The 27,366-nt window shown below is 57.0% G+C and overlaps 3 protein-coding genes across 15 annotated transcripts; 2 read left to right on the plus strand and 1 right to left on the minus strand.

The window, feature by feature from the left end:
* Positions 1-5,511: 5,511 nt before the first annotated feature.
* DUS1L (dihydrouridine synthase 1 like) lies at positions 5,512-11,539 on the plus strand (the record flags this gene model as incomplete). 2 transcript variants are annotated; one of them, XM_079724816.1, is made up of 13 exons in its annotated part: positions 5,512-5,748; positions 6,216-6,324; positions 6,840-6,890; positions 7,310-7,422; positions 7,976-8,058; positions 8,264-8,367; positions 8,595-8,739; positions 9,355-9,451; positions 9,538-9,626; positions 10,070-10,215; positions 10,694-10,731; positions 10,985-11,060; positions 11,162-11,539. In XM_079724816.1, the coding sequence occupies 13 exons, from the start codon at positions 5,512-5,514 to the stop codon at positions 11,299-11,301; spliced, it is 1,428 nt and encodes a 475-aa protein (XP_079580942.1). In that variant the 3' UTR covers positions 11,302-11,539. The 2 variants fall into 2 exon arrangements, with proteins under 2 accessions (XP_079580942.1, XP_079580943.1); XM_079724817.1 differs by lacking the exon at positions 6,840-6,890.
* A 519-nt stretch (positions 11,540-12,058) lies between these two features.
* On the minus strand, positions 12,059-17,281 carry GPS1 (G protein pathway suppressor 1; the record flags this gene model as incomplete). 12 transcript variants are annotated; one of them, XM_079724804.1, is made up of 15 exons in its annotated part: positions 12,059-12,259; positions 12,342-12,476; positions 12,547-12,684; positions 12,768-12,848; positions 12,929-13,034; positions 13,143-13,237; positions 13,432-13,517; positions 13,947-14,004; positions 14,187-14,264; positions 14,367-14,502; positions 14,671-14,835; positions 15,276-15,457; positions 15,962-16,054; positions 16,552-16,755; positions 16,932-16,964. In XM_079724804.1, the coding sequence occupies 15 exons, from the start codon at positions 16,962-16,964 to the stop codon at positions 12,185-12,187; spliced, it is 1,665 nt and encodes a 554-aa protein (XP_079580930.1). In that variant the 3' UTR covers positions 12,059-12,184. The 12 variants fall into 12 exon arrangements, with proteins under 12 accessions (XP_079580930.1, XP_079580928.1, XP_079580929.1 ...); XM_079724802.1 differs by having other exon boundaries at positions 13,947-14,007; XM_079724803.1 differs by having other exon boundaries at positions 14,671-14,847.
* On the plus strand, positions 16,977-21,401 carry RFNG (RFNG O-fucosylpeptide 3-beta-N-acetylglucosaminyltransferase). Its single transcript, XM_079724828.1, has 8 exons — positions 16,977-17,385; positions 18,052-18,104; positions 18,668-18,766; positions 18,899-19,052; positions 19,354-19,442; positions 19,533-19,698; positions 20,270-20,355; positions 20,429-21,401. The coding sequence occupies exons 1-8, from the start codon at positions 17,104-17,106 to the stop codon at positions 20,508-20,510; spliced, it is 1,011 nt and encodes a 336-aa protein (XP_079580954.1). The 5' UTR covers positions 16,977-17,103; the 3' UTR covers positions 20,511-21,401.
* Positions 21,402-27,366: the final 5,965 nt, after the last annotated feature.

The following is a 27,366-nucleotide window of genomic DNA, read 5'->3' on the forward strand; positions in this document are numbered from 1 at the left end:
AACCCGGATTCGGGGTGACCAAAGAAAGTTGCACCTTGGCCTCCTCCAAGCTGAAAGCTGAAAGTTGTTTGTGTTTTTTTAATCATGAGTAGGTTTTGGATTTTGTCATCTGCATCTATTGACATGATCATGTGGTTTTTGCACTTCATTATATTAATATGGTGTATTATATTAATTGATTTTCAGATAACAAGCCAACTTTGCATTCCTGGGATACATGCCACTTGGTCATGGTACATGTCTTTCTATATGTTGCTGGATTAAGTTTGCTAATGTCTTGAGGACTTTTGTGACTGTGCTCATGAAAGATATGAGTATGTAGTTTTATACCATTTTTGGTACCATTTTTGTATATTTGTACCATTTTATTATTTTTAATATTTATTTATTTGGCTGCATTGGGTCTTAATTGTGGCACGCGGGATCTTTCATTGTGGCACACAGGCTTCTCTCTAGTTGTGGTGTGGGCTCCAGAGAGCGTGGGCTCAGTAGTTGCAGCACTTGGGCTTAGTTGCCCTGCAGCACGTGGGATCTTAGTTCCCTGACCAGGGATTGAACCCACGTCCCCTGCATTGGAAGGCAGATTCTCAACCACTGGGCCATCAGGGAAGTCCCCACATTGTGGTGGGGTTTTTTTTAAATAAATGTATTTATTTATTTTTGGCTGTGTTGGGTCTTCGCTGCTGCGTGCGGGCTTTCTCTAGTTGTTGCGAGCGGGGGCTACTCTTTGTTGTGGCGCGCAGGCTTCCCATTGCAGTGGCTTCTCTTGTTGCAGAGCATGGGCTCTAGGTGCACGAGCTTCAGTAGCTGTGGTGCGTGGGCTCAGTAGTTGTGGCTCGCGGGTTCTAGAGCACAGGCTCAGTAATTGTGGTGCACAGGCCTAGTTGCTCCGCGGTATGTGGGTTCTTCCCCAACCAGGGTTCAAAACCATGTCCCCTGCATTGGCAGGCGGATTCTTAACCACTGCGCCACCAGGGAAGTCCCTATACCATTTTAAGATAATTATCTATGTAATTATCTTTACTGGTGTTCCTTTTATCTTCATGTGGATTCATGGCACCATCTGATGTCATTTCCTTTACCCTAAAAGACTTCCTTTAGTATTTTATGTAAAGCAGGTCTGCTAGCAACACATTCTCTCCATCTCTGTTTATCTGGCAATATCTTTATTTTGCCTTCATTTTTGAAAGATAATTTTGCTGGATGTAGAATTATTGGTTGACTGGTTTTTTCTTTCAGAATTTTAATTACTCCTCTGCTCTTAGATATCCATTATTTTACGAGAAGTCATCTTTTATCTTGCTGCAGTTCTCTTGTATCTGGTGAGTCGCTTTCTCCTACTACTTTCAAGATTTTGTTTGTCTTTTAGCAGTTTGACTGTAATGTATCTAGGTGTGAATATATTTGTATTTATCCTGTTAAGATTCTTGGATTGGTAAATTAACGTTTTTCATCAAATTTGGAAAGTTTGGGACCATTACTTTTTCAAAAACCTTTTTCCTGCTCTTCTTTCTCTTTCCTTTCTTCTGGATGTGAATGTATTGTATGTGTATGCTTGATGGTATCCCGTGGGTCTCTGAGGTACTGTTCATTTTTCTTTATGCTTTTTCCTTTCTGTTCTTCAGATTGGATAATATTTACTGATCTATATTCAAGTTCACTAATTCTTCCTTTGCCAGTTCATATCTGCTGTTGAGGCTCTCTAGTGAAATTTTCATTGTAGTTATTGTGTTTTTCCACTCTTAATTTCCATTGGCTTTTTAAAATCATTTCTATCTTTTTATTGATAATCTTAACTTGATGAGTCATTGTCATATATATATTTTTAGTCTTTAAACATGGTTTCTTTTTGTCCTTTGAACATATTTACAATAGCTGCTTTAATTCTTTGTCTGCTAAACCCATCATCTGAGCCCCCTCAGGGACAGTTTCTAGGAACCACTTTTTTCCTGTGTACGGCCTAAATTTCTGTTTCTTTGACTGTCTCATACTTTCTTACTAAATACTGGGCGTTTATAATATGTTGTAGAAACTCTGGATTCTGACCCCCTTCCTACCTTACTGGATGTTTTTATTGATGCTAGTACTTGTTTGCTCAGTACCTGGCCTGGATGAATTCTGTAGAGTCTGTCCCCTCTGCAGTGTGTGGTCACTGATAACTCTACTAGATTTTTTTCTTTTTGTACACACTGCATGGCATGTGGGGTCTTAGTTCCTCGACCAGGGATCGAACCCTCACCCCCTGCATTGTAAGTGCAGAGTCTTAACCACTGGACCGCCGGGGAAGTCCTCTACTAGATTTTTTTAAATCTTTTTTTTAGAGAATTCCCTGGCAGTCCAGTGGTTAGGACTCTGTACTCTCACTGCAGAGGGCCCAGGTTCAATCCCTGGTTGGGGAACTAAGATCCCACAAACCATGCGGTGCAGCCAAAAAAAAAAAATCTTTTTTTATATGTAAGCTTGGCTTCCCAAGACTTGCCCCTGGGTCATTATAGTTTAATGGCCAGCCAGTTATTGGTTAGAGATTATGCTTAAGTCTACTGAACCAGTAAGGCCTCCACCCTTTGCTGACAGCTATGTGTATGGGTTGGTTTAAGCAGTTTACAATTTGGGCCTGGCTTTTTCCTTGCACAAAGCCTCATATTCAGCCAGAGAGGAGTATATAGCTGGGGCATCTCTGGTCTTTCCTTACTACATGCACAGCCTTGCAGACTACTATCTTATCAAGGCCCACCATGGCTATCTCATTTACTGAATTTCCTTGTTAAATTTTTGGCTGGACTCTTGCTTGCTCCAACCATTATCATGGCCTCAGGCAGCTGAGATACAGGCCTCTCTACCCAGTTGTTTGCTACTGTGATTGCAATTGTTCTTTGGGGCTTTCCCCCTCCCCCAATCAAGCCAGCTCTCTCCAGTGTCTGTAGGAACTTGAGGTCCTCAAGGCCTACCTGGCTCTGGTGGAATTACCATGGGGAGGGAGGAAATAAAAGTAGTTCAATACTAAAACTCCGCAGACTCCCATTGCTCTTCTTACAGATGTTCAGTACTTTTTTTTTAATAAGTGCTTTTCAAATATTGTATGCCTTTGGTCAACTTCCAGAGTCCTGGAATGGTTGCTTTTAACAGTTCTGCCCAGTTTTATCACTGCTTTTTGGGGAGGAGATTTGGTGAGCTCCTCAATCTGCTATTCCAGAAATCCCACCCACATACATAAATATAAATTTTCTAGTAGCCACATTGAGAAAGATAAAAAGATAAAATTATTTTCAATAATGTATTTAACCTAATATAAAAATATTATTTCAACATGTCATCAATATTCTTTAAATTATGAATTGTTACTTTTTCTGTTTCCTACTAAATTTTTGAAATCTGGTGTGGCTTTTTACTGTTACAGCACGTCTTAATTCAGACCAGTCACATTCGAGCACTCAAGATATGACAGCTGGCTGCCATATTGGACACACAAGGATGGATATTTGATATTAGGAAATTGTTATTTTTCAGGTGTGTTAATGATATTGTGGTTGTTTCTCTAAAAACTCCTGTCCTTTGGGTATGTTGAAATACTTAAGGATGAAATGATACAATAAAACTTGGTTCTGCCAGAGGAAAAATTTTCCCTCTTCCCTTTTGGGACTGTGCTTGGAGGTCCTGAAAATTAAATTGACAGAAGACAGGTGAACAGGAAGAAAGCAAAGTGTATTCACACCCTCTGGCGGGTACAGAAGACGTGCACGCAGTAATCAAGAGGTAGGGGTTTCTGTACCTAAAGTAATAGGAGAAAGGGAGGGAGGGGAAAGAGAAGACCAATCGGTTTCTTTAGGAAAGAGAAGCGGGTGTTTAGGGGAACAAGCAGGAGGTAAGTTTGTGATCATATTTGCTAAGCAGGTGACTCGCACGTCTTGGGTTTAAAACGAAGAATTCTGTGGGTCTGGGCAGCCGAGCGCCGCGCTATGGGGGCCAGGAAGTTCGCGCAGTGTTTGCTTTCCGCGATAAAACAGCGATTTCGGTCCTTCGAAGGTTTTCAAGAGGTTTCGCGCGCGGGGCCGAGGGGAGGACTTTAGCTCCGAGCTCCTCTGCGGGGGAAAGGCGGGAGCTCAAGCCGGGCGATACCCGCCGCGAGCGAGGGGTGACTCTCGGCGCTCCCTGCCCGGCCCAGCCTGGCCCGACCCCCGCGAACCCGCCCCACCGCGCCGGGCGGAGCCAACCTCCGCCCTGCGACCCCGACCCCGCGCACCGCTCCTCCGCCTCCGGGCGCGGTTTCCCGGGGACGCATTTCTCAGCGCACCGCGGGCTGCCCGGACCTCCCTGGCGGAGCACCTTCCGGCGGACCCATCGCGGAGCTCTGGGCTCGGCTGCGGTCCGGCGGCAACCCAGTTGTGGCGGCCTCAGGACGCGGCGCGAGCACAGGAGCCGCACCCCGCGGGACCCCGGCCGCACCCCCGGAGCTCCAGGCCGCCCCGCCCCGCCCCCGGCTCCGAAGGGCGTAGCTGCGTCGGGAGGAGCCTCAGCCTGGCTCGGGCGCTCCGGTGGCCCGGGTCCGCCCAAGTAGGTTCCCTGCGGATTTGACCCGCGGTTCTCGGGTTCCCGGGGCTCTTCCTTCGGGTGGGGATGGAGGGTGCCCCGGGTCCGCCGAAGTAGGTTCCCTGCGGATTTGACCCGCGATTCTCGGGTTCCCGGGGCTCTTCCTTCGGGTGGGGGTGGAGGGTGCCCCGGTGGGCAACACATTGGCGACCTAGGTGATTTTTACATGTAACTTCACAATTTCCGAAATTCTCAAACCCACAGCTAGGTACTTAGGCAGTTGTTAAGCTGATGACCATGCTTAATAATTCCCAAACTAGGTACAGGAGGTGAGTGTTCTCTGAAAGTAAGCCTCCCTCATAGTCCGTTCTCCGGTGTTTTGGATTGTAATCGTTTCTCGGCTACCACCTGTTAAGCCTCTGTGGGGAATGGTGGCTCCTATAAGGTTGGCCGGGCATAGGTAAGATAAGACAGAGGGGAAAGTACCCTTAGTGCTTTTATACACCTGGCACCCAGAGGAGAGCACAGAGTGTCCAGGTGACTGCCCTGGGCCCCTTGGTGGGCAGGGAGGGCAGGCATTTTGCAGGCTTCCAGCAGTGTCGCCACTGGATGGTCCTGCTTTGGTGGGGGTCCCCGAGTCTTCTGGATTGTAGCTACCTTTTAAGGTAGCCTCCTCTGGGCTAGGCACTGACAGGACGTACCGTTCCATTTACTCTTCACGCCAGTCCTGCCAGGCAGACATCTTAATCCTGCTAAGAAGTAAGGGGTTAAAGCTCAGAGAGGTTGAGTGACCTGACCAAGGTTTCCACTGGAAGGCGACCGGCACTGGGGCTTCAGTTTCTGGCCTGCACCAGCTGACACCCTTAGTGTCCACATTTGTGACCATCGGGCAGCACTGGAGTGGCCTCGAGGAGGGTCGGCTCCTACACCTGCGCTCCGTTGGCCGCGGCTGAGCCCCTGGTCTTACCCCTCAGTGTGGCGACGATGCCAAAGCTGCAGGGCTTCGAGTTCTGGAGCTGTACCCTGGGGGGGGCCCGCCACGTGGTGGCCCCCATGGTGGACCAAAGCGAGCTGGCCTGGAGGCTGCTGAGCCGCCGCCACGGGGCCCAGCTGTGCTACACACCCATGCTGCACGCCCAGGTCTTCATTCGAGATGCCAACTACCGCAAGGAGAACCTGTACTGCGACGTGTGCCCCGAGGACCGGCCTCTCATTGTGCAGGTGGGCGGCCCGGCCCAGAATGCTGGCCGAGCACCTCTCCCTGGGCCTTTCCGGAAAAGGCTTCCTGAGATCGGAGGGGCGGGGGTGGGCCAGTTCTCCCAGAGATTGACCTCTTCCTGGGAGCTGCCTCAGGCTTTTGGTGAACGGACGACCTGGGTGCGATGGAAGATTCGCAGCCCCCTGCCCAGCATCACCCCAAGTGCTCCCTCTTTATCAGAACAGTTAGAGAGAATGGCTCTGCTCTTCGCAAAGTCAGTGATGCTGGCTTTCTGCTACAACTGGGAGAACTGTGTGAATTCGTAACTCGCTCTCCGGTGGCATGGGAACACATCCTAGCTTGGTTAAATTGTAAACATCTAAGATTGGATGCCATCCTGTGGTCATCCCCTCGGGCAACATGCCACTGGTCACCTATGAATCCATGTGGGACTGGCTTGGGCTCATGGTGACTTTCATGTCTCTTTCAGTTCTGTGCCAATGACCCGGAGGTGTTTGTCCAGGCAGCTCTCCTGGCTCAGGACTACTGTGACGCCATCGACCTGAATCTGGGCTGCCCGCAGATGATAGCCAAGCGAGGTGAGTTCCCGTTCTGGGGTTCTGTGTCATTGCACAAGCTTTTGGCTGGGGTGGGCTTCAAGCCCAGAGGTGCCCAGTATGTGGGTGAGCTGGCCAGGGGCCTGGCCCTGCCTCTGATGGCAGCAGCTCAGGGGGCCACCGGCCCTTTCTTTGCTCCTCCTTCTGGAGGGCGGCCCTTCTCAGGCACTGAGGGCGGGGGGCAGGGTTCAGCTGGCTGTCAGGGGCTCATCACGTCCTGGGAAGTTGTTGGGCTCCCTCTGGATAAATGTGTTTTGCTGAAAAGTCCCCACCACGCCCTCGTGCTGCCTCAGGGACCAGTGGTTGCTGCCCTGGCATTTCAGCCTTTCTCCCTCACTGGGCCTGAGGAGTTGCTGGTTGGTCAGAGACTGTGTGGGGTGGGCATTCCATTCAGCACCCTTGAGCTCAGGCTGCCGGGCTAATAGAACCTGGCCAGGCAGCTCGAGGCCCATGTGGACTCGAGAGGGGGTTGCAGAGGGCGTGCTTGTTCTTTGCAGGTCACTATGGTGCCTTCCTGCAGGAGGAGTGGGACCTCCTCCAAAGAATGAGTGAGTTGGCCACACACTACCTGCGGGGACTTGGGGCCACGTTGTGGTTGGGTGGCAAGCCTGAGACAGCCTGGCAGGGTTCAGGAGAGGACAGTGGCTGGCAGAGTCCTCTTGGCTTTGGCGACCCCCGCGCCTTTCCACTGTAGAAGGTGGCTGCGAAGTCGCCTGTCCCGCTCCTGCTGCCCCCCCGCCCCATCGAACCAGATAGTAGGTGCTGGAGGGCGGCATCCTCGCCCTCCCAGTCCTGGCCTCTCCAATGCCCTAGGGTCAGAGGTGCAACTCTCAGCTGCCATCGAGAGGGAGCCAGCGCAGGGCGTCTGCAGGGCCTGTGCTCCTTTGGGGGCTTAGCTATGGGTCCCCACAGCCTGCCTGAAGGTGGCACCACAGTTCTCTCAGGAGCTGACTCTGCCTTTCCCTAGTTCTGCTAGCCCACGAGAAACTTTCTGTCCCTGTCACATGCAAGATCCGTGTCTTCCCAGAGATTGACAAGACCGTAAGGTACGCCCAGATGCTGGAAAAGGCTGGCTGCCAGGTGAGGGCTATGGGCTCCCAGGGCCCTGCACTGTTCCCCCGCCTCCAGGAGTGCCCCTTGAGGGTTTACCCTCTGGGGTGGGCAGGAATCAGTGACCTTTAGGTGAGGCCTGACGAGGGGAGGGGAGCCCCATGCTTGGGCCCAGGAGGCCAGTATTGTGCAGGGGGAGGTGCTGGGCCTCAACCACCTTCCTCCCACCCACCCCCACCAGCTCTGGGGTCAGGCTGGTGCCTGTTCCTCCCTCACACCTTTGGCCTTGGGCAGCGGGGGTGCTGCCACTACAGAGAGGACTGGCCCTTGAAAGGGTCTGGCCCTCTCACCTCCACATCCTGGGTGGCGTAGTAGGCTGGCTCTGACGTGCAAGCCCCAGGCAGCACCCCCAGGGTGTCAGCTGGCCTCAAGTGCAGCACTGAGTGAGCGAGGCACAGGGCGGCCTTTCCTCTGCTCTGCGTAGGAAGCTGATACCCCAAAAGCCGAAGGCAGAGGGTCCCCTGGAGTTGGTTTGGGGGCCGCAGTTGAGAGTGGGGCTGAGGCAGGCGCTGCTGTGTCCTAGTTGCTGACTGTCCACGGGCGCACCAAGGAGCAGAAGGGGCCCTTGTCGGGCACCGCGTCCTGGGAGCACATCAAGGCTGTGCGGTGAGTAGACACGGGGTGAACCCAGGGCAGGGAGACAGCCCAGCCCCAAGGCAAGGCCCTCAGCCCTTTGGGCACCAGGAGGGGTGCTGGGCATGGGGGTGAACAGCACAGTGGGAAGATGGAGTTTGGGGGCCTGGCCCGCCCCCCAGGGTTGTGAGGGGAAACAGCATCCTTCTGAGCGTCTGCCCATCCTGTTCCCCGACAGGAAGGCAGTGGCCATCCCCGTGTTTGCCAATGGGAACATCCAGTGCCTGCGGGACGTGGAACGCTGCATCCAGGACACGGGGGTGCAAGGGGTCATGAGTGCAGGTGAGGCTGTGCCCTTGCCCACAGCTGGGCCACCACTGGCAGATGCCAGAGGGGCCTGATTGCGTCATGGCACCATTGGCCCAGCTGAAGAGCCTCAGGCTTCGCGCTGTCATCACTGAAGTCTCCATCTGCCTGATGGGCCAGAGCTGTCAGGCCAGTGGCCAGCCTTGCCCTTGGAGTGGCGAGGCACGGGGGCCCCTGAGCCTCGCATTGCCTTCCTCCTGCAGAGGGAAACCTGCACAACCCTGCCCTGTTCGAGGGCCGCAGCCCTGCTGTGTGGGAGCTGGCCGAGGAGTACCTGGACCTCGTGCAGCAGCACCCCTGCCCTCTGTCCTACGTCCGGGCCCATCTCTTTAAGCTGTGGCACCACACGTGAGTTGCCCCCGCCCAGGGCAAATGCTGTCTGGTCTGAGGCCTGCCTGGGGCATTGGGGTTTGTTTGTGTTTTTTTCCTAAATTTTTTTTAAACTTATTTTTGGCTGCGTTGGGTCTTCGTTGCTGCGTGTGGGCTTTCACTAGTTGCGGCGAGCGGGTGCTATGCTTTGTTGAGGCGCGCAGGCTTCTCATTGCGGTGGCTTCTCTTGTTGCGGAGCACAGGCTCTAGGCGCGTGGGCTTCAGTAGCTGTGGCACGCGGGTTCAGTAGTTGTGGCTCGCGGGCTCTAGAGCGCAGGCTCAGTAGTTGCGGCGCACGGGCTTAGTTGCTCCTAGGCATGTGGGATCTTCCCGGGCCAGGGCTCGAACCCTTGTCCCCTGCATTGGCAGGAGGACTCTTAACCACTGTGCCACCAGGGAAGCCCTGCATTGGGGTTTTTAAGATGAGCTCTCCACAAACATTTACAAAACCACCTGCCACCGAGTCTGGGAGGGCCGCGGTGACATGGTGAGGTTGGGTGGGAGGAGAGACCATGCTCCTCTGTGCCCAGGGCTCAGGGTTGGTGATTGGGAGCTGGGTGCTGGGCTGGCTCTCTGATGGGGCGTCTGCATCAGGCTGCAGGTGCATCAGCAGCTTCGAGAGGAGCTCGCCAAAGTGAAGACCCTGGAGGGCATTGCCGCGGTGAGCCAGGAGCTGAAGCTGCGGTGTCAGGTAGGTGCTGGGCTGCTGTGTAGTGGGAAAGAGGCTTGGGCCTTGGGCCTCTGACCTCTGACCCAGGGCCCTCTGGGCTTTTGCAGGAGGATATATCCAGGCAGAAGGAGGGAGAGAAGCCTTCAGGCGGCTTGCCTTTCTTCCACTGGATCTGCCAGCCCTACTTCCGGCCAGGGTGAGCCTCCCGCATGTGGGCTGGCAGGGGTTGGGGGGGTGCGAGGGGGTTACATGGAGGAGGGGGCTGTTCTGCCTGCTGCCCCTCTTGGCTGGGGTGCTTCATCCCTCAGGGGCCTCTTCCCTGTCAGCCTATGCTTAGGTTTTAAATGGCTTTTTTCATAAGATGCTTCTCTAAGCTCCTCTGATCCCGAGTGGATTTGTCCTGGGGTCAAGAGGTTGACCCTCCCTAGCTTCCTCTGGCTTTTCTGAGGTGAGGCTAGGCTGTCATCTGTAGCCACAGCCCCGCCCAGGACTCAGTGGTTCAGACACTGGTGTCCCAGCCTCCGTGCCGGCTGCTGGGGCCTCAGCGGAGTTGCACACACATCCTCACCCGGGGACTGCAGCTGGCGGGCTGCCTCTCATGAGTGTCCCTCAGCTCTGCCCGCTGCTTCTCCCTTTCAGGCCCAGGGAGGGGAGCAGGGAGAGCGGGGGTGCCCGTAGCAAGCGGGCCCTGGAGGAGGAGGAGGGCAGTACAGATGTCTTGTCCAAGAACAAGCAGAAGAAGAAACTGAGGAACCCCCACAAGACCTTTGACCCCTCGCTGAAGCGTAAGATGCTCCCACCACTGGAGCCCTGGGAGGTGGCCAGCCCCTGCCCCGGGTCCCCCAGGGTCAGGTGGCTCTGCTGCTTCCTGAGCCATGGGGAGTCCACCAAGGGCCCTGTGACCCTTCCACGTGCCCCCAAGGAGACTGGCGGGTCCCACGAGGCCACAGCCAGCCAGCCTCCCTGCCTGCTGCAGCCCCTGAGCTGCTGCCCTGCTGGAGAGGAAGGGAGTGGGGCCTGGGGCGGCTTTCCCAAAAACGACCTTCAGGTGGGAGGTGGTGGGCATGGAGCCCGTGCATCTCGGGCAGATGGGATGAGGTTTCCCAGCGCAATCGTGAGTACTACGTCCTCTGCCCTCTGCAAGCCACCTGGCCTGGCCAGCTGCAGGGAGCAGGGATACCTGCCAGCGGCCACATGTAGGAGATGGCTGTGGTGGGTGGGCTCACCTAGTTCAACCAGCACCTCTTTTTGCTCTTTTCCCAGCAAAATATGCAAAGTGTGATCAGTGTGGAAACCCAAAGGTGAGTCCATCCTTCTAGCCACACCGCCCAGGGCAGAGCTCAGCCCCCGGAGGGGTGGGGACCTGCGCAAGAGGTCCTCTTCCTGTTTTGGGGGCAGCCTGGGCACAGCCCAAGGTGGGTTGGCTTCTGTCGTGTAAGGGGCTCTGCCTATCTTCAGGAGAGCTCCAGGTGTGCTCGGGGCCCACTCATTCAGACTGCAGCCCAGCCAGGGGAGGAGCATTAGCCCCAGGCTCACAAGCTTTCCTGTGTCTAGGGCAACAGGTGTGTGTTTAACCTGTGCCGGGGCTGCTGCAAGAAGCGAGCTTTCAAAGAGACGGCTGACTGTCCAGGTGAGGTGCGCCCGCTGCCACCGGGCGCCCGCCCCCACTGTAGTGGGCAGTGGACCCTCAGCTTCCTGAGCCCCATTTCCCTCCTCTTGCCCCTCTGCCAGGTCATGGACTGCTTTTTAAAACCAAACTGGAGAAGTCTCTGGCCTGGAAGGGGGCCCAGCCACGGCTGCAGGAACCACAGCAGGCCAGGCCTGAAGAACCAGGTGGCTTCCCGGAGGTGGTGGGCAGTGCCCTGGCCTGAAGGGCAGCTGCAGCCCCAGGTGCCGCCCCCCAGGCCCACTGCTGAAGCCTTGAAACGTCCCGCTTAAGGAAACGCCTTTACTCAGGGAACCTCCTGCTACTTCACACGGAAGGACAAGCTGGTCTTCCCTTCAGCCCATGCTGGGGGCCCAGAGATGCTGCACCAGGGAGCAGGCTCCCAGGCTGGACCTGCCCCGTCCTCACAGCCCACGTGTGTTCAAGATGAACAATAAATCCTTTCAAAGACACAACGTTCCCACTCAGGTTCTTTGAGACCTGAGTGTCGTTGGGGTCAATAGGGACCTCACAACAGGGGAAATGAGCAAGGCACCTCCTGCCTTCATCTTCTTAACCATGGAGACCTTAAAGGAGGGCCATGCACTGGCCTCAGCCCTGCAAAGCCAAGTGGAATGTGAGTAAGGGGAGCCCAAGGAGGTGGGGACTGGGCCAGGGGGCCCCATGGAGACAGGAAGGAGTGGTGCAAGGGGCTGTTCTCAGGCTGCCCTTTAATGGACTAAGATTCAACAATGCTACAACCCCAAATGACACAACATGGAGGCTGGGAGACAGTGCTGCCAGGTGGGGGCCCCGGGTGCCACTTGGGTGAGCCCAGCAGGCCTCTCCTTCCAGGAAAGCCCACCTCCTCCCCAGTGCCCCCAGCACAGGGTGCAGCAAGGGGGAGGGGGGGCACAAGAATCTGGGCACATGGAAGCCCAGGCAGGGGGCTGGGGGCTAGCGTCAGCCAGCAGCCAGGCCCCTACAAGTGGGCCATAGGCAACACCTCTGGAAGTGCTGCTGGAGCAGATGGGAGGCCCAGGAGTCCGAGGGTGGGGGGCGGGGCAGGGTGGGAGGTGTGCAGACCATCCTGGAGGCCGATGGTGCCCTCACATGTTGGTGCTCATCCGGGACTGGCTGTTGGCCGGCGTCAGCTCCCCTTGGCTCCCTTCCCGGGGAGGGGACTGCAGTGGAGACAGCCATTTAGCCCGGAGGGGTGCGTGTGCCCATCCCATCCCCCCAACCCCAGGGCCCCCCTGCCCGCACCTTGACATGGATCTGGTTGCGTAGCACAGCCGCCCTCAGGATCATGGCTTTGGCACGGCGCTGGAACTCCTTGCCCATCAGCAGAGACTTCTCGAAGGTGGTGCTGCGCTGATCCACGTCCCGGGCATATAGGATCTGTGGAGGTGCAGGGCTCAGTGGGGCCCAGGGTCTCCCTCCCACACCCCACAGTCCTGAGGCTGGCCACCTTGCTGTGGGAGTCGATGCGGGCGTTGATGAGTCCCTCCAGGATGAGCTGCGTCAGCTCATCCTCCAGCGCCGCCACTGTGGTGTTGAAGGCCATGGCCATCTTGCGCATGTCAGCTGACACGTAGGGGCTGAAATACTGCAGAGCAAAGGGGACGTGAGCTACCCGCAGACACATCCATAGCACCCTGCCTCGGCCTCAGCCTCTGCCCCTGCGTTTACCTGGATGAGGGCCCGGTTGCGGATCTGCGTGTACAGGGTCCTGACGTGGGGGGCCAGGTACATGTCTAGGAGCAGGTTGTCCTGGCGAGGAGAGCCAGTCAGGGACAGCTGCCCCGGGCCTTCCGCACTCGCCCACCTCCAAGCCAGGCCAGGCCCCTCACCTTCATCTCGTCCAGCATCTTCAGGCACGAGGCATACTTGGACTCATAGAATTTGAAGATAATGTCCCGAACCTGTGGTTCCAGCTCCAAGAACAACTTGAAGGAGCTGCAGATGCCAGACTCCTCAGAGCCGGCCCTGCCTGCCCACCCGCCTGAAGGTGGCTGGGGGCACAGGAGCAGGGCTGCAGTGCCCAGTACCCCACCTTCCACCCACCTGCTGGAGATGACATTGCGCTGCAGCTCCTGCCGGTCAAAGGTGGCCAAGGCGCACAGGCCACCGTACACGGCCACGTTGCTGGGGGAGAGCAGCTGAGGAGCAAGAAGGGAGATGGGTCAGAGTCCTGGGGTCACTGGCAGTCAGTACAGGAGTCTGGGCTGGATCCACCCTACCTCACCCACCACCCACTCGGGGTGACCGCCCAACAGAAAGCCCAACTCTCGAGCCCTCACCCTGCTTCCCAAGCCCCAGTGAAGTTCTCCCCAGAGACCCTCACGCCCCTCACCTCGGGGAAGTCGCAGTGATCGAAGGAAGCCAGCAGGAAGCACTTGGCAGCCTGCTTGTACTTGCGTGCAGCCAACTCAGCCAGGCCTGGGGGGGGCAGGGAGAAAAAGGATGAAGCCCGGCATCCAGAGGAAGCTGCCAGGGCCCTGTGGGGCCATCAGTGGGCACGCACCTGGGACAGAAACACTGGCAAGTGAGAAGTACCCTCGCCAGTGAGCACCGGCAGCGCTCTCCGTGAACCAGGCGCCCAGGGAGGCTGAGCAGCTGCTATTCCTATTGCAAAGGGCACCCGAGCTGTTCAGCTGACGGGGTAGGGGTGGGAGCAGGGGCAACCAGCCATGGCAGCAGCTGTCAGAAGGCACTGCCTCTACTCCCAACCACTGGTCACCACTCCCTAGCCTCCCCAAGGGGGACCTGAGCCGGGTAGGTGTCAGGTACAGCATAGGTGTGGGACTTGTGGGTTTCCCTGGCTGGGATGAGGTCACCTCGGGTGCCCTCCTGCCCCTGTGCCCTCACCTGCTGCACACTTGAGCTTGGTGAGGATGGCCTGAGTCTGGGTGTCACGCTCCCCACGCTGCTGCAGGAGAAGGTCGCACATGTGAGCAACCCCCCGCCCTCCATACCTTCATCAACCCCCAGGCACCCAGCCCCACCCTAAGAGCAACAAAGGCAGACTCCAGGAGGACAAGGCCCACCAGGGCTAGGAGTGGTCAGGGATCCTGGGGCAAGTTCCAAGGGGCACAGAGCCATCATTACCTCGGCAATTTCCGGGGTGGACTCGGCCTTGCTGACATAGCTCAGCACGTGAGACCAATTCTGCAAGTAGACGCTGACCTGGTGGGCAGGTGGAATGCATTCAGCCTGGAGCGCCCCCTCCTGGCCCACGGGCATTGCTGCCCTATGCCCCCCTACCATGCCACCCACCCCAGGGCCCACCTTGATGACGTTGAGGCACATGTTAATGACGTGCTTGGCGCTGGTGCAGTAGTCCCGGGCCCGGGAGTAACACTTGAGGGCGTTGCTAAGGTCCCCACAGTCCAGATAGTGGTCACCCAGGTCGTCATGGCCACGCCTGTGGGTCCGGCCGCAAGTGGACACCGGTTGGTCCATGGGCCTGGCTGCCCAAGTCCCCACCCCAAGGGTGCACCTGATGCTCCCTCTGATGGAGCCCGCCCCCCAGTCCCCTGGGCACACCTGACGCTCTCCTTGATGGAGCCCACCCCCCAGCTCCTGGGCACACCTGATGCTCTCCTTGATAGAATTGCCCTTGTAGTTCTTCAGATCTGTGTCCAGCTTCTCCAGCTTCAGCAAGGCCTTCTTCCGCGTGGCCTCCACCCAGGCCGTGTCCAAGGGTGGGGGCTCCACACCACTCTCAGGGATGGCGTCAGGTGCATTCTGCAGCTCCCTGAGGGAGGACCTGGCCATTAGGGGCCCGTGTGCAGGGGGGGGCAGCTGCCTCCCAGCGGCCCTCACCCCCATCGGGAGGGCGCCCAGTTGGCACAGGGGCAGTGGTGACAGCAGGAGCCCGCAGCCTGGCGGGAGAGCCCAGCGAGAAATAAGTCACACAGCCGTGCTGAGAAGCAAAAAGCACGTTGCTGTCTCCACAGGCTCTGCTCAGTGTTGGAACTGCACACGCATGCAAATGTGGAGGGAGCCTGAATTCTCAGCGAGGAGACTGAGAGTCTAGCCCGTTGGGCCGTTTCTGCTCCTCCTGGCTTTTCAACAAGAAAACCAGATCACTGTGTCACGGGGCCAGGCACTGCAGGAGCACAGGGAAGGCCCTTGCCCAGGCTGGCCATATAGCACACGCAATCCCTGCCGCACCTCACTGAGCCCTGGCCTCACCTGGCAGCCTCCAGGAGCTTGCGGTGGATCTCCTCGTACATGTCCACGTTGAAGGTCCTCTGCACGAAGGACAGGGCCATCTTCAGGGCCTCCACCCGCAGCGGGGGGCAGTGGTCAGCAATGAACTGCAGTCGTTCGATGCGCATCAGGCCACTGTAGCTGGCCGCGTACTGCTCCAGATCCTGGGGGCGGGGGTGGATTGTGCAAGCTGGGACCCTAGACCTCAAGCCCCAGCCAGTGAGTCAGGAGTAGTGGCATGTGGGCACCAAATAAACCACTGTCCAGGGGCTGACGAAAGGCCACTCGGGATGGGCCAGTGCAAGGGCCTCTGGAGTAAATCTCTGCCCTGGGGGGTGAACAGCCAGAGCCACATGGGCAGCCAGTCACCAAACTGAGCAGTGAGGAGACAGTGCTTCTCAGGCTGGGTCCCAAGGAAGACCTGTCCTCGCAGTGAGACTCGACCTGCAGGGTGGCCTGGCACACAGGGCTCCTCCGTGTGGGGGAGAAGCAGGTGCAGGGTCGGGAACCGACGAGCAACCCATTATAAGCGCGCAACTAGAAACCCTAAAAGTTTCTGAGTCAGAAAAAGATGCGGTGGGAGTGAGGAGCCTAGCCTGGACCTCCCAGCAGGACTGACACCCCCAAACAGTCCCCGATGCCCCAGGAGTGCCCGCCAGGCTCCGTACCAGGGTGGGGTTCTCCACAACGTAGTTGACATCGGGCGCGTTCTGCGGGTCCTCCTGGGGGTCCACATCAATCTGCATAGGCTCCACGGCCCCCTGCAACACGGGCCAGCACCTTGGCACCTCGAGCAGGGGACGCCCAGGGAGGGCGAGTGACCCTCACTGTGCCCCAGCTCAGCTCTGCCCTCCATCTCCCGGGCGGGTGGGATCCTGTCCCCCGAGCCCCTCCCCACTGCCCGCCAAGTCCAGCGCCGCCACATCAGAGAGGGGGCTCCTAACGAGACTGTTGGCTCAAGAGCAGAACGCTCAGCCCGACCGTGATGGCCCATCTGTGGGGCGGGAACCAGAGCCGAAAGACCACTACCCAGGGACCCCAGAGGGTCCCTACGTGCTCCCAGCCACCGTCCTGACGCAGCCTCCTCCGAGCCATAGGGAAAACACGGGCGACCTCGACCCAGGCGCGGCTGAGCAGCCGGAGCCGCAGCGCCGGGCGAGTACCGCTGATGGACCGGGAGGCGGGAGGGGGGCGCCCGGGCGCCCTGCGCGGCCCGGCGGGCGTGCGGGCTGGTCCCGGCCCCTGTCCTGGAAGGTACCTCATAAAGCAGCGTACAGGCCGACAGGCTGGCGCTCAGGCTGAAGTCCCCGGCCGTGCCCGGCAGGAAGAGCTCTGACCTACCGCTGGGAGGGGCGCAGTGCACATCTGCCACTGACGACGCGGCCGCGCGGGGGGCCGGGCCACCCCGCATTCTGTCCTGACTCTCTGCACCCCCCGACCCTGACACAGAGCTGGCTGGCTGCTGAAGGAGAGAGAGCGTTAGCGCGCCGGGCCTGCCGGGCTGCCGGGGCCGACGGGCGGGACGCTGCGGCCGGAGCCCGGGTGCAGGGAGGACGCCGCGCGGGGGGGTGCGCACGGCCGGCCCCGCTCCGGCCCAGCGGCGGGATCGCGGGGGGGCCGCCGGCCGCGGCTCGTTACCTGCAAGTTAAACACCTGAACCGGCAACGGCATCTTCGCCCACCCCGCCGCGGCGCGCCGTTCACTTCCGGGGCAGCGCAGCCGCCGCTTCCGGGTCGTGGCGTGGGCGGGGCGGCTCTTAAAGGGGCCGCGGCGCGCCTGGCCGGGCGGTGACCGCGGGTCCCGCGGCCGCATGAGCCGCGTGCGGGGGGCGCTGTGCCGGGCCTGCCTCGCGCTGGCCGCGGCCCTGGCCGCGCTGCTGCTGCTGCCACTGCCGCTACCCCGCGCTCCCGCGCCGGCCCCGACCCGGGTCCCGGCCCCCGGCCCCGGCCCGCGCGCTCCCCCTGCCCGGCCCGCCACCGCCCCCCGCCTGCGGCCCGACGACGTCTTCATCGCGGTCAAGACCACCCGGAAGAACCACGGGCCGCGCCTGGGGCTGCTACTGCGCACCTGGATCTCCCGGGCCCGACGGCAGGTGGGCCCCGTCCCGAGACCCCCGCGGACCCCGGGACCCCCCCCGTCCCCGGCACCCTCCCATGCCCCGAGATCCCAGCTCCCCGAATTCCTGACCTTGGGACCCCGGGCCCGGGACCTCCCCCATCCCTAGTCCCGGCACAGCCGCCCCCCGGACTCCGCTCTCAGGACCTCCACTGCCAGGATCCTCCACCCGGGACTCCTACCCCGGTATCCTTGCCTTGGGACCCCGCTCCCTCATCCCCAAACTGCAACCCCGCCCTGGACCCCACCCAGGATAACCACCCCAGGACCCCCTACCCACCGCTGTGTCCCTAGCATGGCAGCCAGGCCCCAGGCCTGAGTATGCAGGGACCCAGGACCCTCAGTGCCCACCCTTTCCTGTCCTTTCTCGGGCTCCAGTCTTGGGTGGGTTTCCCCAGCTGACACTGGGCTGAGACCACAGAAACTCCTCCAGCAAGAGCAAGCCTGGCCCCAGCAGCACTGGGGATGCTGAGGGTACTAGCAGGCTGTCACTGGGACACCGCCCTCCCTTCTCCTGGACCCCATCCCGTCCAAGCCCACCCTTGCCTCTCCAGCTTCACCCTTGCTCACAGGGCCAAGGCCCTGCCAGGCCCAGAGTCCCTGGGAGGTGCCTCCTGAAACCTCACAGGCTATTTCTCTATAGACGTTCATCTTTACCGACGGGGATGACCCTGAGCTACAGCTCCAGGAAGGTGAGTGCCCTCCCCAGCCCAGCCCTGCTGGCGTGTCCGAGGGCCTCCTTCTCAGCTATCCCTTGGTTCAGTGCCACATGGACCCCTGCTGTGTACAAAGGCCCGGAGTCGGGGGGTGTTAAGGCACCTGCCCAAGGTTACACAGCTGGTAGAGGACAGAGCCTGGAGTCCAGGGCCCCCCCCCACCAGCCACGCTCTGCCCCCCTCAGCCACTGGCCGACTTCCCAGGGCCTCTGGCTGGAGTCATGCCCCGTGAAGATGGGCCAGCAGGGAACCATCCTTTCCAGTCCTGCCCAGAGCAGTGTGGTCCCGCCCCAGTCCTATTTCCTGGTGGGTTTTCTCCCATGAGATTCCAAGTGGTTGTCATCTGCCCAGATCTCGGAGGGCAGCAACAGGATCAGCTGAAGGAGGTCAAGACAGAGCTGTGATTGGGTCCGACTTCTGGGCCTTGAGCAGGACAGGCCCTGTGCCGACCAGCTAGCCACATTTTGCCCGACTTCAGTGGGGTGGGCTGGCAGCGGGCCTCACCCCAGCCCTCATGCTTCCTTCTCTCCAATGGGCAGGCAGCCATGTCGTCAACACCAACTGCTCAGCCGTGCACACACGCCAGGCTCTGTGCTGCAAGATGTCAGTGGAATACGACAAGTTCATTGAGTCTGGACGCAAGTATGTGGTGGCCACGCCCGTGCCCCCTGGAGACCCCAGGGCTGAGTGAGAGTCCGGGCCCCCACCTGGGCCAGGGGCTCCCCAACCCCCACCCCCTGGGCCCGGCTCGCTCCAGAGACTGCACGTTCCCAGGTGGTTCTGCCATGTGGACGATGACAACTACGTAAACCCCGAAGGCCTGCTACAGCTGCTGTCCACCTTCTCACCCAGCCAGGACGTCTACCTGGGGCGGCCCAGCCTGGACCACCCCATTGAGGCTACCGAGAGGGTCCAAGGAGGTGGAACCGTGAGTGCTGGGGCCAGGGAGGGGCAGCTGAGAACATGGAGACCCCAGCAGGGAAGGGCTGGGACAGGTGCCCGATCCACCCAGATGCAGTGTTTCAGGAACTGGGATAAGTGAGGTGGGGCTGCGGGAGGGGCTGGGGCCACAGGCAACTGGGCTGTGGAAGCCCCGGTGCCCTTGTGCCCTGGGAAGCTTCTGCCAATTAACCAGGGAGTCATTAAGGAACAGCTTAAGGATGACCCTTGGAGTGCCCAGATGAAGAGTTGGGGTGAAGAGACCTGACTGGTGGGTCCCTTCCCTTCAGGTGACCACGGTCAAGTTCTGGTTTGCTACCGGAGGAGCCGGGTTCTGCTTGAGCAGAGGCCTTGCACTCAAGATGAGCCCATGGGCCAGGTGAGTGCAGGCCAGGCAGGCGCTGGCTGCCGCAGGTGGAGCTGCCCAGGGCTGGGGAGGCGCTGACCTGTCCCCACCTCCGCTCCCCAGCCTGGGCGGTTTCATGAGCACAGCCGAACGGGTGCGGCTGCCGGACGACTGCACGGTGGGCTACATTGTGGAGGGGCTGCTGGGCGCCCGGCTGCTGCACAGCTCGCTGTTCCACTCCCACCTGGAGAGCCTGCAGAGGCTGCCGCCTGACACCCTGCTCCAGCAGGTAAGCGCGCTGGGCCCCTGCTGCCTCCACAGGTGTCCCTGCCTCGGGCCCCTGCCCCCACCTGGCTCCCCAGCACCCAGATGGGCTCCCGGCTGAACAAGGGCTCAGGGCGGGGGTGGGTTCCAGCGCTGCGGCAAAGTTGCTGTGGACCCTGGACCCTGGCTGCTGTGACCCAGGGTCCTGGCTGTAGGGGGCTCCCAGGCTCACGTGGGGGTTCTTTTGTAAAGAACAGCTGCTGCGCCTTCCCAGGCGGGTGGGCCCAGGGCACCCAGGCCATGGGCAGTGGTTCAGGGGCAACAGGAGTCACAGACCTGGCCCAGGGAGGGGGATCAGCTTTGGGCAGGGGGTTGGGGACCTCTCTCCCCTACACGTGTGCCAGCCACCTCCCTGAGGTGTCTTCTGTGCTGGCCACGCCTCTCAGCCCCCATCACTCTTCAGTGCTGTTCCTGAGCCTGCCCTGAGAGCGCTGAGTGGGGCGCGCTAGGGAACCAGGAGGCCGAGTGGTATCTCCTGTGAAGGACGGGGTGGGAGGCACTGGCCTGGAGTGACTCTCCCTCCTCCTCTCTCCCAGGTCACCTTGAGCTACGGGGGTCCTGAGAACCCACATAATGTGGTGAACGTGGCCGGAGGCTTCAGCCTGCAGCAGGACCCCACGCGGTGAGCCAGCAGTGGGGAGGAGGGCTGGGGCCAGCCCACCCATCTTGCAGCCTGACTCCCACTTCCCTTCCAGGTTTAAGTCCGTCCACTGCCTTCTTTACCCGGACACGGACTGGTGTCCTGTGCAGAAGCAGGGTGACCTCGCCTCTCGGTGAACCTTGACGTCCGACCCAAATATGCCTCTGGCTCTGCCCCAGGTGCAAGTGGGCGACGCCTGCCTGAGGGAGCAGGAACAGTGCTTTCCCCTCCTGGGCTCCAGGCGGCCACGGCCACGGCCTCGTCCAGGGAGATACGGGCGCCCAGCAAATACTCCAGCTGGCCTGGAGGCCCCCTCACAGCCCCGGGCAGGCCCGGGTGACCTGGCACTGTGGGAGAGGAGGACAGCGCTGTGTGCCTGCCCAGGGGCCCAGCCCCAGCTCTCACAGGAAGGGTCTCACCCTAGGGTCTGGAGGCCTGGGAGGGGGCTGACATCTGACTCCCAGGGCTCCGTCCTGCTCCCCTCACCTGTTGGAGAGGCGACTCCAGGCCAGGGTCGTGTGTGAGATGCTGCAGCTTAGCCAAGGTGACTGCAGAGGCTTCACCCTCCGTTCTCTTGGGAAGCCGCCCTCCCCACACCAGGCTTTGGAGGCCAGACAGGGCCTCTGTTTCCGAGGGGAGCCGCACTCAAGGACGCAGGCCCTCTGGCTAGCTGTGCTCTTGGGCACAGCTTACTGCTAGCCAGGGCATCTCCATTCAGAGGCCACCTTCTTGGGGGCCGCCGGCCAAGGGGTTCTTACTGAGGGAACTTGAACTTTTCTCCACTCTGACTCATTGCTCAGTACTTGTCCTCCCTTCCTCCACCCTGGGCCCCAAGTCCATGAAACAGCAGGAGCCTTTTGTGTGGGGCCCTCTCTGCAGTGAGGCATCCCCATCCCACCAGCTGACCCACCTTGACCTTGACGGTGCCTTTCCATGGGAGGAGGAAACAGAACAAGGGGAGCCAGCGCCTGCCTTCTGGTCTTTTGCTCTGCTATTGCAACGAGTGAATAAAGCCTCGATTGTTAGTCTCTGTTGGTCATTGTCTTAATTAACCAGTGGCACCTGGCAGCTCAGCTCCGGATAGGGCCACACAGCATCCAGTTCCTCCCCCTGAAGGCTCTGCCCCAGACCAGCTCCACGCCAGGCAGATCTGCGTTCCTTAGGGGACTGCCAGTGCAGCCAAGCCTTAAGCTGCCCACTGGGCTCTTCAGTGTGAGTTGAAGAGTATGAGGCAGACCGCCTGAGTGTCATGCTTGCTTTTTCAGCATACTGCGGAACTAGCGTGTGTGCTTGCATGCACAGACGTGTACATGTATGTGTGCATGGGTGAGCACGTGTGCATGCGTGTATGTGGGAATTTCTGTGTAAACGTATGCATGTGGGTATGAACGTGTGTGGCTGTGTATGTGTGGGCAGGGGGGTGTGTGTGGTGTGTGTGTGTAGGGCAGGCCAGCAATTCCCAGTAAGCAGGTTGGAGTTAGCATGGGCTGAGTGGTCGAACCAAGGTCCCTTGGAGAGAGGTTTATGGCAGGTCACCAGGAACTGTCTGTGCTCAGCAGTCACCTCCCCTCACATTCCCAGAAGTGAATGCGTAACAGCCCCTGAGACCTAGACACACACTGAGCCTCCCAGACCGCAGCCCACTGGGGCATCCACACAGCACAGACCCAGGACAGCATCAGTTGGACCAAACTGCCCCTCCCCCAGCTGGAGCCGCCTCAGGTCTGGATCTCCAGGCTCGACCACCTCGGAGGCACAGACTCCTCCCTCACCAGGTCCAGAGGAATAGTCACCCCCATCCCCCCAGCACCATCTAAGGGGAGGTGGGACTGGCTAGCACCCTGAGGCTGCATGATCTGCCCAAGTGGGCGGTCCATTTATTGTTCTGAGAGAAAAAAGCCTGGAAGGAAACACACCAAAATGTTTATGTGATTGTCCCTGAAAAGTGCAAAAATTGATAAAAAATTTTTTTCTCTTTCCACTTTTTGTTATTTTACAAATAACAAAATATGTCGTATAGTAGACATATAATAGATGTATAATCAAAGTTAAAATTTTTGTTAATTAAGGTTCAAAATTAAATTGTGTGTACTTGGCCCTCCATCTAACATTTTTTTGGACAACTATTTACTCAGCATCAGTCCATCCCATGTCATTGCATGCCAGGCACTGAGCAAGCACAGAGGAATGGTGACCTGCAAAATGGACCAGCTCCCCAGGGCTGGGGAGAGTTGGGGTGTATGGGGCATAACCACTGATGGGTATGGGCTTACTTTGAGGGGATCAAAAGTCAATCCTCGTTATTTGCAGATTCTGTGTTTCCAAATTCACCCACATGATAAAACTTATTTGTAACCCCAAAATCAACACCTACTTTCCTGGTCATTCTCAGACACGCAAACAACAGTGAAAAAAATTGAGTTGCCCGACGTGCCCATCCCCAGCTGAGGCAGTTTAGGTGAGGCTTGGCCCCAGAGACTCCGAGAACATGGAAACAGTAGGGGGCAGTGCAGAGTAAAGCAAGAAACCCAGTGGGAATTAACTTCATTCTGGAATTAGATTATGGTGATGGTTACACAATTCTGTGAATGTAATAAAAAAAAAACTAGTGAATTATACACTTCAAAACTGTACACTTTTTTTTTTTTTTTTTTTTTTTTTTTTGTGGTACGCGGGCCTCTCACTGCTGTGGCCTCTCCCGTTGCGGAGCACAGGCTCCGGACGCGCAGGCTCAGCAGCCATGGCTCACGGGCCCAGCCGCTCCGCAGCACGTGGGATCTTCCTGGACCGGGGCACGAACCCGTGTCCCCTGCATTGGCAGGCGGACTCTCAACCACTGCGCCACCAGGGAAGCCCCAAAACTGTACACTTTTTGATGTGTGAGTGATGTCTCAATAAAGATGTTATTTAAAAAGTAGCCAAGATGAAATTAAAAATTGAAGTAGCCCTCTATTTATTACATAATTTGAATTGAACAAAAACATTCCCATAAAGAAATCTCCAGGATCAGACGGTTTCATTGGTGAATTCTATCAAACATGTAGGGAAGGAATAACATCAATCTTACACACAATCTTCCAGAAAATAGATGAGGACATTTTCCAATTCGTTTTATGAGGCCAGCATTACTCTGGTACCAAAATCAGCAAACACATTACCAAAAAAACTGACCAGGTGAATCTAAACTTTACATGGAAATGCTAAACACATAGAATATAAAAAGCAACCTTGAAAAAGAACAAAGTTGAAGGACTTACACAGCCTGACTTCAAGACCTACTATGAAGTGCCGAAAAATTAATCTGTAGGGACTTCCCTAGTGGTGCAGTGGTTAAGAACCCGCCTGCCAGTGCAGGGGACATGGGTTCGAGCCCTGGTCCAGGGAGATCCCACATGCCATGGAGCAACCAAGCCTGTGTGCCGTAACTACTGAGCCTGCACTCTAGAGCCCAAGAGCCACAACTACTGAGCCTTCGTGCCACAACTACTGAAGCCCACGCTCCTAGAGCCCCTGCTCCGCAGCAAGAGAAGCCAGTGCAAGGAGAAGCCCTCACATCACAGCGAAGAGTAGTCCCCGCTCGCCACAGCTAGAGAAAGCCCGTGTGCAGCAAGGCAGCCAAGGCAGCCAAAATTTTTTTTAAATATAAAAAAAAAATTAAAAATCTGTCGATCTAAGAAAGAAATGGAAAATTTTATTTGAGCCAAATTTGAGGATTATAACCCAGGAAGAGCATCTCAGAAAGCTCTGAGAACTGTTCCACCCATTAGAAGTCAAGGCACAGTTTTAAGAGACAGAAGGCTGTACATCAAATGATGTATTATAGACAATTTACATGATCCAGATCTAAGTGTCATCCTGGTGGGTCACGTGACCCCATACAAGATCAGGAAGAAATGTTATCCCTGGGCTTCCCTGGTGGCACAGTGGTTAAGAATCCGCCTGCCAATGCAGGGACATGGGTTCGAGCCCTGGTCCGGGAAGATCCCAAATGCCACGGAGCAACTAAGCCCGTGAGCCACAACTACTGAGCCTGCACTCTAGAGCTCGTAAACTACAACTACTGAAGCCCACGCGCCTAGAGTCCATGCTCCGCAACAAGAGAAGCCACTGCAATGAGAAGCCCGCGCACCGCAACGAATAGTAGCTCCCACTCGTCACAACTAGAGAAAGCCCGTGTGTGGCAACAAAGACCCGACACAGCCAAAAATAAATAAAATAAAATAAAATTTAAAAAACATTTAAAAAAATGCTATCCCTTAAAGAGTTGTCTTGTTGATGCTGGGAGAATGTTGGTCTTTACAGTTGAGCAGGTATTCCTGCTGATGGGGGAGGTTTGCCTGATGCCTAATGCAGATACACGATGCACAGTAAGGGGAGAAGGGAGGTCAAAGAGCAGAGATTTTATGTTTGAATATCTCGTCTTGCCATAAAAATATGACTTTCATTTCACAAAACTACAGTATGGAGACTGTGACGCTGGCACTGGGACCAACAGATGGATCCATGGGACACACAGCAGAGCCCAGCCACAGATACACGCTTCTACTATCATAGAGTTCCCAACAGTGTCACCAGAGCAATTCAAGGGGGAAAGTCTTTTCAACAAATGATGCCAGAATTAGTTTACTAATTAATTTTTTATACTTAAAAAAAAAAAGAAGCCAACCTGGAGAATGTATGTCAGGATGCGCTAGGCTGTGCTGCAGAAACCACCAAACCCTGGAAGCATATTTGTTCACATCACACTGTGACATGCATGGATGGTGAGTCAGGAACTCAGGCTGCTTATATCCTTGGGGCCCAGCATCCTTGGATCATCCAGGTGAAATGGAGGAGAAAGCGGGATGAAGGCATACTAGATACACACCATCTGAGCCCAGTAGTGATGTTAATTTCCCATATGTCACTGGCTTGAAGAAGTCACACGGCCACCATAACAGCCAGGGAAGCTGGAACAGGTAAAGAGTGCTGTGGCATCGATGTTACTGAATGCGAATTCATGTGCCCAATGAGTGAGGCCAAACATACCGAAACAGAGTTTGGAGCAGAGAAAGGTTGATTGCAGGGCCAAGCAAGGAGAACGAGAAAGGGTGGCTCATGCTCAAAAATACCTGAACTCCCCGATGGATTTCCAGGAGAAGATTTTAATAGGTGAAATTTGGGGTGAAGGCTGCAGGGTGTGACTTTCTTCTGATTGGTTGGTGGTGAGGTAGCAGGGCGGTGTTCCAGGCATCTTGGCTCAGCCTGAGGTTACAATCCTCTACCTCGGTGGGGGCCTTAGTTCCTGAAGAAGAGCTCAAAGATATTGTTACGTATATTTCTTGAGGAGGAACCAGGACCCTGCCCCAAGGCTGCACTATTGTTTCTTGACTGCTCCTCCTTTGTTTCTGCATTCCCTCCCTTCCCTGATTAGCAACTCTTTGAATCTGCCCTTTGGAACTCAGGGAAGGCCAAGGAGGCTGAATGAAACCTATTTCCTACAAACAAGAAACGGGGACAGGGAAAGGATTTGTACTCGGGAGGGCCCTCAGGGTCCTGCTCCGTCTCACTGAGTGGACAGAGGGAAAGATCCTGGGTCTCCGACGTTGCTGGTGCCACGTTCTCATCATGCATTTGTTATTATGAGAGAAACATTTCAGCCAGTGTTAATCACCTTGTTTGCAGCTAGAAGCACTCCTAACTCATATGGAATGTGAAGCAAAGTCCATAAGTACAAATCGTTTTTGGAAGTAGTAGTAAGGGGAAGAAATTGAAATAAAAGAGGTGCTGGGCTGCACCCCACAGGCCTACAAGGCCTGTGCTTGACCAGCTTCAAGATCAAAGAAAGAGCCCGGGGCTTCCCTGGTGGCGCAGTGGTTGAGAGTCCGCCTGCCGATGCAGGGGACACGGGTTCGTGCCCCGGTCCGGGAAGATCTCACATGCCGCGGAGCGGCTGGGCCCGTGAGCCATGGCCGCTGAGCCTGCGCGTCCAGAGCCTGTGCTCCGCAACAGGAGAGGCCACAACAGTGAGAGGCCCGTGTACCGCAAAAAAAAAAAAAAAAAAAAAAGAAAGAAAGAAAAAGAAAGAGCCTGGCATCAGCAACAGAGACATCAGTGGTTTAATGGGTGGGGGAGCTTACGTGTCCGAGACAACGTCCTAGAACGACAACCCACCGTGTGCAGCGGGGCAGCAAGCAGGACACGGCAGCAGCCTTCACTCCCAGGCCGGTGTGTGTGTGGGGTGGTGACGGGACAGGGTTGGGAGATTACCAGTTATAGGGGGAATTGACATCAGGTGGGCTCATTAGTTACCAGGGAAACCATTAGAGGGGCACGCCCCTCACCACCTCTTTGGTAAGAACATCTCTCTCTAGCTGGGGCCTAGCACAAGTATGTAGGAAGGTCAGTCATGTGAGTAGGGTGTAAGTGAAGCAGGCACTGGTCCTGCAGGGGATGTACAGAGAGCAAGAGGACAGCCATCTTGAGTGTCCTGACCACACAGGAGGACTATAAAAAATAGAGGAGATATGGAAGGAAGGCCCCTCAGCTTGAGAGGGCGGCTCAGTTACCGAGTCCAAGCTCGAACTGCTCACTGCACGACAGGCCAATAACTCGAGAGACGAGGTGTTGGGGCAAAGGAACAGCGACTATTCAGAAAGCCAGCAGATCAAGAAGATGGTGGGCTAGTGTCCCAAAAAACCATCTTCCCCGAGTTAGAATTCGGGCTTCTTATACTAAAAGGGGAGAGCGGAAAGTTCTGGTTCTGGCCAGACTCTGGAAGCGATGTGTTAATTTCTTCCTGCCTACAGTCATTCACAGGTGGGCCTGGTTGGGATATTTCATGTCAGCTAAACAAAGGTATTTTAGCTTCGCGCTCTTTACCTGGGAGGCAGGGTTCCCAGTGATGGGCCATTATGTGTAATTTAAGCTAATAGGCAACAGCCCTTTAGTAATTACCTTGTCATAGAATTCAAGGCTCTTCCCTATTACAGCTCCTGGGTGCTGCACACAGTT

Source organism: Hyperoodon ampullatus (genome assembly GCF_949752795.1).
Source record: "Hyperoodon ampullatus genome assembly, chromosome: 19".
Lineage (NCBI taxonomy): Eukaryota > Metazoa > Chordata > Mammalia > Artiodactyla > Ziphiidae > Hyperoodon > Hyperoodon ampullatus.

Excerpts from the sequence above, each read along its gene's own strand:
- RFNG (XM_079724828.1), top strand. The coding sequence starts at position 17,104 with ATGAGCCGCGTGCGGGGGGCGCTGTGCCGGGCCTGCCTCGCGCTGGCC. Across the intron at positions 18,767-18,898 it reads TTCATTGAGTCTGGACGCAA|GTGGTTCTGCCATGTGGACG; the intron begins GTATGTGGTGGC and ends GCACGTTCCCAG. Across the intron at positions 19,053-19,353 it reads GGGTCCAAGGAGGTGGAACC|GTGACCACGGTCAAGTTCTG; the intron begins GTGAGTGCTGGG and ends CCTTCCCTTCAG.